The sequence below is a fragment of the Triturus cristatus genome, chromosome 2_2, assembly GCF_964204655.1.
Source record: "Triturus cristatus chromosome 2_2, aTriCri1.1, whole genome shotgun sequence".
Classification (NCBI taxonomy): Eukaryota; Metazoa; Chordata; class Amphibia; order Caudata; family Salamandridae; genus Triturus; species Triturus cristatus.
Genome location: NC_140582.1, coordinates 500,972,870 through 500,986,918, shown reverse-complemented (window position 1 = coordinate 500,986,918; position 14,049 = coordinate 500,972,870). Strand labels below are relative to the sequence as shown.

The following is a 14,049-nucleotide window of genomic DNA, read 5'->3' as shown; positions in this document are numbered from 1 at the left end:
CATCCCTCTTACTAATACTAGTAGCTCCCACTTGGGCTCGCCAACCTTGGTTCACTACCCTCTTAGAACTATCAGTAGTTCCTCATCAAAAGCTACATCTCACATAGTCTCCTCACGCAGAGCCATGGAGAAATAAGACATCCATATCCCAAACCTCTCATTCTTGTGATTTGGCACCTGAATTCATAGTTTGGTTATCTAAATGTTCCACCAGACTATGAATATTATTAAAGAGGCTAGAAGACCTATTACAAGCGCTTGTTATGCAGCAAAAAGGAAGCATTTTGTTTTTTATTGCATAACAACCATGGCAATCCACTTGATGCTTCTTTCAAAATATCATTTGTTATCTGCTTCATTTACAACGTTCAAATTTAGCGTACATGTCTATACGCATACATCTCGCTGCAATAGCTGCTCATCTTCAAAATAGACAACACCTGTATATATGTATTGATATTGACAACACCTGTCCCTTTTCAGAGTGCCTGCTATTAAAGCTTTCATGGAAGGAATCAAGAGTTATTCCTCCAAGACGTCCATCTGCCTCAGTGTGGAATCTTAATATTGTCATTACCAGGTTAATGGGTCCACCCTTCGAGCCTTTACATAAATGTGAACTACAGTTTCTCACTTAGAAAGTAGCTTTCCTCATTGCTGTCACATCACTCCGGAGACTGAGTGAGCTTCAGGCACTAACCATAGAAGAACCATTTTTACAAGGGAGAGGAGTTGGCCTAACGGCTAAGTCGGGTGAACTCTAATCTGGGGAACTGGGGTCGAGTCTCGGCAATGACGCTGAACATTCTGTGATTCTGGGAAAATCACTTAATCTCCCTGTGCCTAACACAAATTCATGTGTCCTCATGTAATGCAACTGGTGCTATGTAAAGCGCTCTGATACCCGATTCGGATCAAGTTCGCGCTATATAAAACTCTGTAAAAAATAAAACAAAGTGGTTCTTCGTACTAATCCTAAATCCTTACCTAAAGCAGTTTCTGCCTTCCACATCAACCAATCTGTTAAGTTGCCTGTGTACTTTCCTCAACCAGATTCTGTGGCAGAACAAGCTCTACACACTTTTGATGTTAAAAGAGCATTGATGTATTACATAGAAAGAACAAAATCTTTTCGCAAAACTAAACAAACTTTTGTCGCTTTTGATCCACTACACAAAGGCAACCCCATTTCTAAATCCGGTATTGCACAGTAGATAGTTAAATGTATTCAGATATGTTCTGCAAAAGCAAAGAAAAATTTACCAATTCCCCCTAGAGCGCATTCCACTCGCAAGCTGGGGGCTTCTATGGCTTTCTTAGGAAATATTCCCATAGATAACATCTGTAAAGCTGCAACATGGTGTACACCACACACATTCACATAACACTATTGTGTAGATGTGTTAGCCAGACAACAAGTTAATGTAGGCCAGGCAGTTTTACATACTCTAGTTCAAACCACTGCAACAGCTACAGGTTAGCCACCCCTTTGGGAGATTACTGCTGTATAGTCTATGCATAGCATGTGATCTACAGCTCGCATGCCTCGAACGGAAAATGCTACTTACCCAGTATGCATCCATTCTTGGCATGTAGAGCTATAGAGTCGCATGCGGCCACCCACCTCCCCGATTACCTGTATCTGTTCCAGTTCTATCTTACTTGGATAATTACACATGGACAGCTCTATTCTACTCTTATTTACTCCATTCTCACCCTCTGCGGGAAAACAATCTAACAATGGAGTCGATGCGCATGCGCCCCATCACCGAAAAGAGAGGAGTCGCCTACCTCGTGACTGGAAAGACGACTTAGAACAAAAACAAAGTGCAAACATCCGGGCCCAACACCAGATGGCGATCTATGCTTAGAATGTGACTCTACAGCTCTGCATGCCAAGAACAGATCCATACTGGGTAAGTAGCATTTTTCTTTTGGTGGATACTCTAAGCTCAGAAATCTCTCCACCATCCTTAACTCCCAGTTCTGCACAGTAAACTCAATATCTATTAAAAAACACAAGATAGTTTTGGCGCACTGTCTTCTCTATCTTGTAATGTTTGCTCCACGTCAGAGGGTTTGGGTGTGTACACAAGCATAACTGGTATTAGTACGTAAGGGTGTGGCTTCTTTGTGACTCCTCACTATTCCTTCTCGGCTTGTGCGAGGCGTTTATGAAGTCCAGCTGCACCACCTACATGGCACCGGACCAATTGCTCTGAAAATCCCGATCCAGTCAGGCACCTAAGATTATTTTAAAAGTGAGGAATGTGCAGTTTTATTGAGTTTTAGAGTATCTACATAAAAGAGCATCAAAGGGTTACATTTTCTGGATGGCAAACAACATATAACAGTTTAATATAAACAAGCACCTGAGTTTATAGATCATAACTTCTGTTGTGCTACCTTTCCCAACATTAGTTGAGAATTGCAATACATTCTACTGTCCTAAGTTTCCTGCTGCAGTTAACCTAATATGTGGGAGAAAATATTAGTTGATTCTGCTCCTTTTAATTGGGCTCAGGAATTTTGCCCCTGCAAATCCGTATCTGTGCACCCCAGTTATACTTAAATGCTTATAAAAATGTGTTTTCACTACTGTAAGCTTATTACATACTAGGGCAGATATGAGAAGACTATCTGAGCTGTGTCTGACAATTATTTAATGGTTGGATCTTGGCAAATGGTTATCAAGGGATAAATCTGAGAATAATAGTTTCTTTTAAGTATTAGATGTGATTGGCATCTTGTGCTAAGGAGGATTCTGGCTTGTGTGCCTGAGGTATGCTACATGTAGAAGCAATCTTATTGAGTAGTCAGGAAAACACACCCATACTGTGCCCCTACACGTACTGGCACTTGTTCGCTATCCATTTTTGGCTCCTCCCTCTTACTTGGTTCACTTTGCAGGGTCCTACATGAAAGGCGTTCTAGTTCATGTTGTGCCCCTGTGGTGGAGGTAGAATGGCAGTATTTTAGAGGTGCAGTGGGTATTTGTGCCTGCTTTTTGTAGCCCTGGGGCGTTTTGGTATTACTCAAAGGGCTACAGAGGTGTGTGCAGCCACTGTAATATTTATTGAGCTGGCCAAAGGAGTGTTCTCCCATTTACATGGTGGCATGGGCCCATCCAAAGAGGGAACACCTTTGTCCCAGTGTTTACACTTTGTTGGACAGTGAGTAGTTGGGCACCCACAGTTAGCAGGTAAACTGATTGTGCACAACATGATGTCGTGTAAAGTATGCCCCTGGGAGAGAGGCATGGTATTCTGCCTGCTGGCAGTTTTGTTATTCACTCCACCTGTTTATGGGGAATCCTTCCCAGTCCTTAAAATCCTGCTGCTGGGATCTCAGCATTGATAGGTGAACCAATGGTTTCAATGCAGAGCTGTTCCAAGAGCAGAAGTTAATTCACACAGCACTGTGAACAGTACATTGTTTGTACTTTGGCACACTGTTTCGGTCTGCGGCAGGCACTCCCTTAATTGTGCACCTATTGTACACAGCACAATGCACCTTTTTATGTAATGCAGGCCCTGGGCTCCACAGTGAATGCAAACCTGATTCTCACCACCTGCCTCACGCTAGTACTGTAAACAACCTGTACTATTTTGACACTTTCCAATCATTTCCATTTTAGAGATTAGGCCAGCAAGAACCTTTTTTGGCTAGGCCCCTTTTCTCATACCTTACTACCTGCTGGCAGTTGTTCATGGACTGATAGGTTGTCACCATACACACAGCAGGTTTTATCAGCCTTATGGAGTAAGTCATTCCAGCAAAATGAGATCTATTACCTGATTGTCATTTATCCCCAACAGAGCCAGACCACCACACCTATTGTAGACAACCAAAGAAAACCGCAAAATGCCAACAGCGAGAAAAGCTCTAAACAGAAAGTTGATTCAGAAGAGCCCAAAGGTAAAGTGTGTGAGAAGCTTTGCAGTGCTGCTTTTTATAATAATTTAGATCATTTTAAATATATGCAATACTCTTGACTATTGTTGTTTGTTTTTGTACGGGTAATCAATGTGTGCTAGTCTGTGTAAGAACTGATTTGACTTTTTAATTAAATTGCAAGATATAGTCTTCCCAAGTGAAGTGGTCTATTTGTAGAAACTTCTCAGGTCTTTTTAAAATTAATTCACAAAGGTGTAGAGGTGCACATGGTCACAGCTTCCTCGCTAGGTCATCCTTCCACATATTGTGCAATACCTTAGTTGAACATGCTTTCAAGAAAGGGTGGTAGTATAGTTATGGGTTATGTAAATTTAGGGTGAACACTTTTTTTTTCTACTGGGTAATGAATTCTTTCTTTATCCATACCTTTGAAAAGATGTCGCTGGTACAAGAGGCTGAGAATTTGTTAACTGGATCCAGTGAGAAGCAAATTCCTCTTTTAACGATAAGCATGTTTGCTGCATGAATCCCCATCCTGCTGCCTTTCCAGTTCCAAGAGCTAATACTAGGATAATGTGGAGTTGTGTATTGTCACATATTGGTGAATTTTTATGGGGCCCCCATAGGGAGGTTGAAAATGACAGACGTCCTTATGGAATCCTGGGGGACTCTACAGGTGAAGGGGAACTCCTGGGACCTGGAGGTGCCCATGTGAATGACCTGGAGTTGGCTGAAAAATTTGTAGGAAAACCTATGAAGAATTTTGCCAGCAAATCCCATTGGAGACCTCCGGATCTGTATGAGGGTTAGGTGGTTCACCGTTTCGTAGGCTGCTGTGAGGTCCAGCAATGTCATGAGACAGGGGTTTACTTCATCTGTGCTCATGTGGGCATTGTCTGACGTGTACGCTACTGCTCTCCATCTTTCAGAGTGATCCTTTTTTTAGTCGAGTTACAGAAATCAGTTTTAACCCTTTACTTATTGAATGTTTTTAAAGAGCTATGTGGATGGTATTTTTTTGTGTTTTTAGTCTAAGGATCTGTGCATTTTACAAATTAAGTGTAGACCCATTAGCTCATTGTTACATTTTGCAGTGGAAATTGAGAACTTTACTCACAAAAATCACTGTTAAGGAGTCCTTGCACTGAACCAGGTCAACTATACTCCAGAGGTATTGCATTAGATTCAGTGTGTCTTGCACAATGACCAAGCCCAAAGGTCAAATGGCTCCTGGAAACAGGAGTCTCGACACCTATAGCCCCAACACTTGTGACTGCAGACCAACGTGCTGCACCGGCAACAGCTGTTCTTTGTCTCCCACCTGCGCTTCCTACACACAATTGGAAGAGGGTGCCTCATTTTGGGTGATTTTCATATCATACTCAAATGTTGACTATTGACTGGTGGAATAAGTTGCTTAGAATGCATATCATAACCGCTATGCTGCAACTCATGCAGTCTCGGGATTGGGAGTGTATTCTGCATTGTGCGTATCAGTATTTGCAAGGTAGTGGGAGAAAAGTGCTTACTCGTGGAGATGGTCCCTTTTGTTTTAACTAGCTCCACCTTGCTGTGCAGGAATTTAATTGTGTTAAATGTTCTCTCCTGGTTCAGCCCCCACAGGTGTAACTGCACAGATGGTAGATCTGTGTGGAGAGTTGTCTTTAGTGTCCAACGGCAACTGTGCACATAACTAAAGTGCCGCTGTGTCTTTGGTCAGCATAGCTTAGTTACACTCTGCTCTAGTGCTAAGCATGATGATGAGTCAAAGAATATCTTCAACTGTCATCCCTTCTGTCCCAGGAGCAATGACAATGGAGACTTTTCCGAAACCACTCTTTGCAGGACAGCTTCTACTGTGTCCCCCAGCACACCAGAGTCCTTAGAACCAACACATTTGTTTGAAAATAGATTTTGTTTGGATTTCTTGTCTTAACATTTTGCATGTCTTTTATTATTCGTAGACTTTGACTATCGGGTTGTGTTCTGTATCCATTTTGTATCTCGTTAAATGATTGCAGCCAAGGAAAAGGATGCACTCTTTGCTTTCATGTTGTCTGTCTCAGAGTACATGTTTTCATAATCCTCGAAGACCTGGACTTTTCCCACACACTGACTTTAGAGTGTGTGCAAGTGTCCATGAATAGCTAAAATGGTAGAAAGTGGTTTGGTGCAAATTGTAATGTTTTGTCTGTTAAGGGCTTTGTAATCCTGGTCTGTCACAGAGTGGGTTTTGGCCAAGCCAACTACGGTGGTTCTTTTTTATGTGTTTTTGTTTTGCTACGGTTTGCAAAAAGTGATAAATGTTGTAAAGTGGTTTGTTGCAAACTCTAAGTCTATACATCCGATGTAGTCTTTGCCTACGCTGGCCTCAGTGCATTGAAACCTTATTTCAAATGTCTTTCATTGTTCCAATTTCATTTGGACTACACAAAAGCTGTTTTCTTTCAAAGTACATTGAACCAAGTTATGGCACTAAACGGACTCAAACGTTAGTGCCATCAAAATTTGCGATGTGGTGCTACAGAGCCCTAGGACAAGAAAGATTTGTGCTACTTTGGGTTCCTTCCATCCTTTCTCTGATTTTTACACTCCCACCCGTAGGCTTGGAAGACATTTGCTGGTGTCAACAAAAGCCTGCAGAACATGAAGGTCTCCTATGCTGTGGTCTATCCAGTGTATTGGCGGTCAGGATGAATGCACATGCAAGTTTAGTGACCCTCAATGAGAATTGTTCCTCAAGAAGCACAAATCTGACATGAACTTGAGCTGAACATGGTGAAGTGTGGTCGCACTTGAATAACAATGTCTAATATAGCTGATGCTACCTGCATAGCCGACATTTATCTGGTATACTATGCCCCTGATATACTTTGGTGGGATATAGTTGCTTGATATTTCAGTACAGGTGTCATATATTAGGCCTGATAGATAATCCTTGCAAATGGTTTCTGAGATGGGTAGAGTCGACGTGTGTTATGGTCCAGATTGTAAGGTACCAGAGAACAATAGAGTACATTACATTTTATTAAACCTGTATTCCTGGAGGGTGGAATCTAGTGTTGATTCATGTATAACTACTACCATATCTTGTAGAGGGTAGTGAGAGTATATAGTTATGGCCTTAACATCCATGGTACTGCATACCTAATTACACTGTCTAAAGTACCAATTAAAATCTTACAGACACAAACCTGCTCACCATGCAAGGGGGGAGGAAATATCCCATTGCAGCATGGCTTCTGAAGACAGAATTTGTCCACTTTAATCTCCCTAGAAAAGTGTTTAACTATCACTAAAGGGGCCAAAAGACTGGCCATACAGAATGTTATGCTTCAAAGTGGTTATGATTTCTCAATCTGAACCATCAGCAGGGATAAATAACCATTGAGACCAATATCGTATGCGATCTGATGCACTTGATAAATTGGAAACTTGAATTAAGTATTGCTAAAAGTACACTTATCTGTGATAGCAAAAATCACGGGTCACAGTGGCAAACAACTGCTCAGAGTACCGGCCAATAAAAGATTTCCGTAAGGGGCAAAGAAAGTCTTTTGGGCTGCTACCACCAAAGTGGAATTTAAAGAGTGTTCTAACACCATTAAAACCAACTCTGAACTATTGCAGAAGGCCAATTTAGAACACACCACCTAAAAAAGTATGTTCGAGGCATATGAGCTGTAGATTATACACTGTGCATAGAGTACAATCCCGCACACCTTCACAAAACATTACTGTGTAGATGTGCACTCCAAACAACAAGCTAGTGTGGGCCAGGCTGTACTAAAGACACTGTTTCAAACGACTGCAACGGATGCCGGTGGTCGCCGCTAGAGTTGGGTACTGCTATATAATCTATGCACAGTGTATAATCTGCAGCTCATATGCCTCGAACGGAATATGCTACTTACCAGTATGCATATGTTCTTGGCATGTAGAGCTGCAGATCTATACACGCCCACCCGGCTACCTGTATCTGTTCCAGTCTTATCTTATTTAGATACAATACACATGGGTTTCTTTACTGTTACTACTACGCTCCATCTTTCCCTGCTGGCGAAAAACAATCTGAGGATGGAGCCGAAGCCCATGCGCAATACGAACCAAAGGAGGAGTCACCGAACTCGTGACTTCCAAAGACTTTCCAAGAGGAAAAACAAACTGCAAACATCCGGGCCCAACACCAGATGGCGATCTATGCACAGTGTATAGATCTGCAGCTCTACATGCCAAGAACAGATGCATACTGGTAAGTAGCATATTCCTTTTTGTAGCAAGTACAGTGAGTCTACTGCAAGCTCCTACTATGCAGGAGCCATATTGAACCATTGCATAAGGCCAGTTTAGAACAAACCACCTCAAAGTATTTTTGTAGCAAGTATATTGAGTGTTCTGCAAGCTCCTACTATACAGGAGCCATATTTTCAAGTACTTTAGACTAAAGTAGTAATGAAAATTAGCCTTAAATTAATCCCTAAGGTGGTATCTAATCAACCGTGCAATTTTCAGAGGCAGCAATGTTATCCTATGGAGGAAAAACAAATACTGCATACAAGTTCTTAACAGCGACTTACAAAACTAATCTCCTGGACTTGAGGCGAGTATGGGGCATGGTCCAAGGCAGCACCTACAGGTCACCTTGGCGAACACTGGGGCGGCCAGGTGCAGAGGTGCAATACAGCGCCTGGTGCCCCGTTGAAGTCAGTGTAGATGGGGTCCGGTCAGAAAGAGGCTGCAGGTTTCGACTGGGAGGCCAGTTTGGTTGAACCAACAGGGTGTCTCGCAATGTGTGGGGACACCTTTGGTCCTCTTCTCCTTGGGTCAGGGTGGCCGGGTGCAGAGGTATCCTGAGGCATCGAGTTTTTGTCACCGAAGACTCATGGTTGAGGACGACTGCATAAAGAGACTGTAGACGGTGTCGGGAAGTCCGCAGCTGGGAAACCAAAGGCAGGCTTCACGTCTGGAGGGTTTGGGACCACGTTGCACCACTTCAACTCTGGCTAGGGGGCACTGGTGCAGTGGTGCCTTCCGGTGTCCAGTTTTTGCTGGTCCGGAGTCCTCGTTCTTATGCTGAGGTGCCAGCAGGATGCAGGTAAGCAACTCCACTACTCTACGGGAGTTCCTAGGTCTTTGTTGAAGGCAGGCATTCCTTCCAGGCTTTTGGAGGCACAGCAGCTGCAGGACAAGACAACTTTAGCACAATTTGTCGGGAACAGCAGACAGGCCAGCAGGGTTGGCGCCAAGTCAGTTGCTCCTCCACAGTCCTTGCTTCTCTTGGCTCTTCAGTGTCCTTGTTCTTAGGTCATGAGGAATCTGATTTTATGGTATACGAGGCACCCCTAAATACTAAATTTAGGGGCATTAGGGGAGTGTAGGGTAGTAGCCAATGTGCTTCTTACCCATGCGATCACCACGGCCCCTATATGACCATTTCCTGTGGGAAGTGGGCATAACCTTGTCCCAGAGTTCCTAATTCTGCCATCACAAAGATGTGTCCACATCAGGTAGCCCACCTTAGGCGTGAAAATAACCTGAGAGTAGACGTGCCTTTCTGGCTACCCATTTTCCTGCCCGTCTGGGCACCAAATGGGCCCTGGTCAGGCTGGGGGCAGCATGCCTCTGAGGAAAACCAGACTTGCGTACCAAAGGTTGTGGCTTCCTTAAAGCCCCTGCTTTGGCATGCTGGATGGGGATGTAAACCATTCTGTCGGAGCAGGATTTACTCCTGATCTTTTGAGAGCATTGACCCTCACCCCTGGGGGTCTGAAACTCTTCTGTGGTGGCAGGTTGGTCAGGACCAGTTAGCGAGCACACTAGTAGTTGGTAGGTTTAAAGGGGCACCTCCAAGGTGCCCTCTAGGTGCATGTATTAATACATCCATCACTATAATAAGTGTAGGTTCATTAACATAAGATGTTGGGTACCAAATATCTTTGGTTTGTGTGAAGCCATAATGTAGCTGGGGGAACTAGTTTTCACCAGTGTCCAGCACATGTACTTAAATGCGTTACTTGGTCACTTGTACTGGCAGTTATGTGGGTACTGAGGACAGTTAGGTGCTTTATTGACTTTCAGTGTCTTTTCTGACCAAGTGAAGGCAATTGTGGTGATCTACCTCTATTGTCAAGGTATCCTTCTACACCTGTAGGTGGAGGTGGGTAGTCCTCAACTTGTGTATGATCCCTTCCTTGATCTAACTATGAACACTTCAATGCTATAGTTTTCATTTTACAGGAGCTATTGCTGTGACTAAATGTGCAAACATTCAATTTGGCTCCAACAGAGAGGATTCTTTTTATCAAGGTGTTTCTAATCTTTCAATGGTTCTAGACTTCCTACCAACTGAGAAATTTCACCTCCTCTTTCAGATGGGTGGATAGTTCAAATCCAAAGCTCTTTATCCAGGTTAGTTCTGCAATTATTAGATTTAATGAAAACCGCTTGGTGGCTTAAGCACTTGTTTTAATGAGACATAATGTGTATACAGAGTCAGTGGAACCCTCCCTATGCTTGGCTTTAATGCAGCTGGAAATCCTGACCTCTTTCCAATTCTGGAATGGAGGTCCTCTCAAAACTCTTTGAAGGGAAGCAGTTGCATCAGTCGTAGCACCAAGCAACAGTTGCCTCAGAAGCCTCTTTTAATATGGGGAACACATCTGGGAGCCATTGACCATGAGCAGCTAGTGCAGTCTTCTTGAGCTCAGGGCAATAAAGCTAGCCGGAGTGTAATTTATTTATCAAAGTCTGGTAACTTGATTTCATGTACTAAGAGATAATAAGAGATGGCTTACATAAAGATCATTTCATTCTCTTTAAAGACAAAGAAAGCCTCCTTCATGGAGTTTGAAAGGCTAATCCATCTGGCCTTCTAGAGATGGCACTGAATAGGGTCTTTTATTTACTTGATTCCTTCCTAATAGGGCAGTTTATACAAGTAGTTTATTGATTTTATTTCTTGGTGCAGGAATTTGCAAGCTGGGTTCTTATACAAGTTCTTCAATTTGCAGTCTAGGTGGCACAGAAAGGACTCTGTATATGGAAAGCTAATGGGTTTTAGCCACTATCTTTGGCTACAACTTTTCACCAGACCAAGGCTTTCTGTTTATATTTTCAGTTTCTCTAAATTTCTGAAATGCCTCTCAAAGTATCCTGAATCCATTTGTTATACTTCTTTGGGCTCTAAATTGGGTGTTGACTTTCCTATAGGCTCCATCTTACTGTCAATATATTTGTGTCCTTTGATATTCTGATTTAGAAGACTGGTGATCACTTTTTTCAGAAGGTTGAGTGAACAGAAGCTACGTCGCCCCAAGTGCACTTACCTCCAGATACCATTATTCTGAATAATGAGTATGCGAGCTGAGTCATTTTTTTCTCTCCAATGTTTGTTATTTTCAATTTATTCTGTCTAGGACGATAACTTTACCATGTTTTGGCCCTCTGCTCCACCTTTCTAAAGATGAGGAAAGACCCTATCGTATCCCTATAGAGCGGGTGGGGGAACCATTCTCTCTGAACCATGTGCTGTGTAAATCATGAGAAGCAATGTTTGCCACACAAGATATTTTGACACCCTTCACACAACTGGATTGATTGACAATGGTTTCTTCAGTAGCCTCAGAAGTATTGGTGTATGCTGCAATTGAGACTGAAGTACAGAAACCAGAGACCAAGTGAAGGCCCTTTAATTGGAACATTGTACCTCCAGTCTGCAATTAATTGGTAGTGTGAAAGTAGAATACACTTGGCAATATTCACACAAAATAAATTAGTCTGCAATATTCTGCACAAGTAGAGCCAATACTTAAGTGAATGCAGGTATATATGTTGAGGCCTAGTGTTAATGTAAATTAATCTCCAAACACCTGGGGTACCTTAAAACACTCCACAAAGCCACATTCTGACATATAGTGCCTTCTTACATGTAGTGTGACATCGAAACTAATTGAAGGCCCCCACTGTTTCGTTTTGAAGCCTTTTGGAAGATTGCCCGCAGACGCACCAAGGATAATCTTTTTTTTTTTTAAACTTTTTATTGAAATCAGGACAAGAGATCAAATCAACAGTACATTTAAAAGTACAAAAATAATTTATACAATTCAATTCAATTCAATTCTTTATTTCGGTTATAATAACCATAAAAGAGTACCGTACAATAAAAACAATCATTATGACAAAAATGCAGCATTTCTGGTGGGAACAAATAATCCATACATAAATACAATATACAGTATAAAAAATTTTTAAATATCAATTTATACACAATGTTTTAAAATAGGGATAAAAAAAGGGGTTATTTTTTTTTTAAAAATTTTTTAAGAACCAGGCTTAATGATGATACCATTACATTTTTTGACCATTCCTTTTCCTAATTATCGCAACACTAAATAAAAAACGACTCAGGCTAAATACTATCCTCTGTGATGAGTCGCCCTTAAATATTCTTTCCCCATCCTGGATACGACGAAGACCCAAGTTTAAACAAATAGGTTTGATCCATTTTATCCTTGGCCGCATATATGCAGGGCATATGAAAAGAACATGGGTCTCATCCTCCTTAACGTCCATATCGCACAATTTGCACAGATCTGATTTATTATTATTATTATTGGGCGCCCATTTTGATGTTCTAGAGCTAAGTTGCAAAATACCATAGCGATACTTTAAATACAGTGATTTAGCCAGAGGGGGTTCAATTTCATCCATAAAGTTTTCGAATTTGCTTCCACATTTAAAATTTAAAAATTTTAGGGACAGTGGTCCAAGTTTGGGGTTATATAAAACAGAGTTATTAATATAGTCCCAATATGTGACCTTCAGCAATTTTTTAGAAGAATTGGTTAGTGAATCCGGATCTGTCCAAAAGTTGCGTAAGCCCAGCTTTGTAAACCAGTTTTCAATATACGCTAACCAAACCAACTGAGTAGCATTCTTTATTTGGATTATTTCCTTCAGTGCGTCTCTATAGTCTGCAAGCTCATCAGTTGACCACAGGCGCACCCAGTACAATAGTGGGCGTAAATGAGCTTGATCGTCCAAGTGACGTATATTCAAATCCCAAAATAGCGGGACAAGAGGGGTACAGCCCGGAATCGCTAAGAGTTGCCTCAAAAAACTATTTTCTTGGACTGAAAAAGAATCTCGTGGTACATGGCCCCATAGTTCTGCCCCATATAGGGTGGCTGATTGAACTTTATATTTAAAAAGTTCAATTGCAGGTGATATTGCTTTAATAGGGCTACTTTTAAACTTCCTAATTATAGGGGCTTTATTTTGTATTAATGTTAACCTCGATTTTTCTATTTGGGGTTTCCAGTTCATTTTGGTGTCAAGGGTGATACCCAGATATTTAAAATTATTCACTTGTTCAATCTTTTCCTTATTTACATTAAAAACTTTGTTAAACCCTCTGTGGGGGTTAATCGCCATAACTTTCGTTTTAGAAGCATTAATTTCAAGGTTTTTGTCCAAGCAGTATTCCCGAAATTTATTCAAAAGATTTTGTAGACCATTAGGTGTTTGGGAGATTAAAATCGTGTCATCCGCAAATAATAAGGCCGGAACGGCTTGACCACACAACTTGGGAGAGTCATGCTCGCAGCCCAAGAGGGTTTCAGGGATGTCATTTACGTAGAGAGAAAAAAGAGTTGGTGCCAAAACACAACCTTGTCGGACACCTCTCTTTATATTTATTCTCTCCGATAGCTCTCCATTTGGCCCCCACCTTACTCTTGCATAGTTACCTTCGTGTAGCCTAATCAATTGGTGGCAGATCTCCCCGGGGGCGCCCATATCCCTCAGCCTTTTCCATAACTGCCCCCTGGGAACCAAATCGAAGGCCGCTTTAAGATCCACGAAGGCTACGTATAGATGGGATTTCCTTATGTTGATATATTTCCATATTAAACATAAAAATCTAAAAACCTGGTCTACTGTACTAATTTTGGCTCTGAAACCTGCCTGGTATTTGGTGAAAATAAAATGATCCTCGATCCACATATTCAATTTATTAAGGAGTTGGCGCGCATAAATTTTTTGCAAGACATCTATCAAACTGATAGGTCTGTAATTTGATGGATTGGATCTATCCCCCTTCTTAAAAATGGTCACGATTTCTGCACCCTGCCAGGTTTCTGGAATTGGGGCACC

At 41.8% G+C, this 14,049-nt stretch overlaps 1 protein-coding gene across 4 annotated transcripts in view; it reads left to right on the top strand.

Annotated features, from left to right (window-relative positions):
- Positions 1-14,049, top strand: part of OTUD4 (OTU deubiquitinase 4) — a 389,728-nt gene that overhangs the window by 206,302 nt on the left and 169,377 nt on the right. For all 4 annotated transcript variants that reach the window (XM_085641615.1, XM_085641618.1, XM_085641617.1 and 1 more), the window contains one exon: positions 3,819-3,918. In XM_085641615.1, coding sequence (XP_085497741.1) covers positions 3,819-3,918 — 100 coding nt within the window. The remainder of the gene's footprint in view (positions 1-3,818; positions 3,919-14,049) is intronic.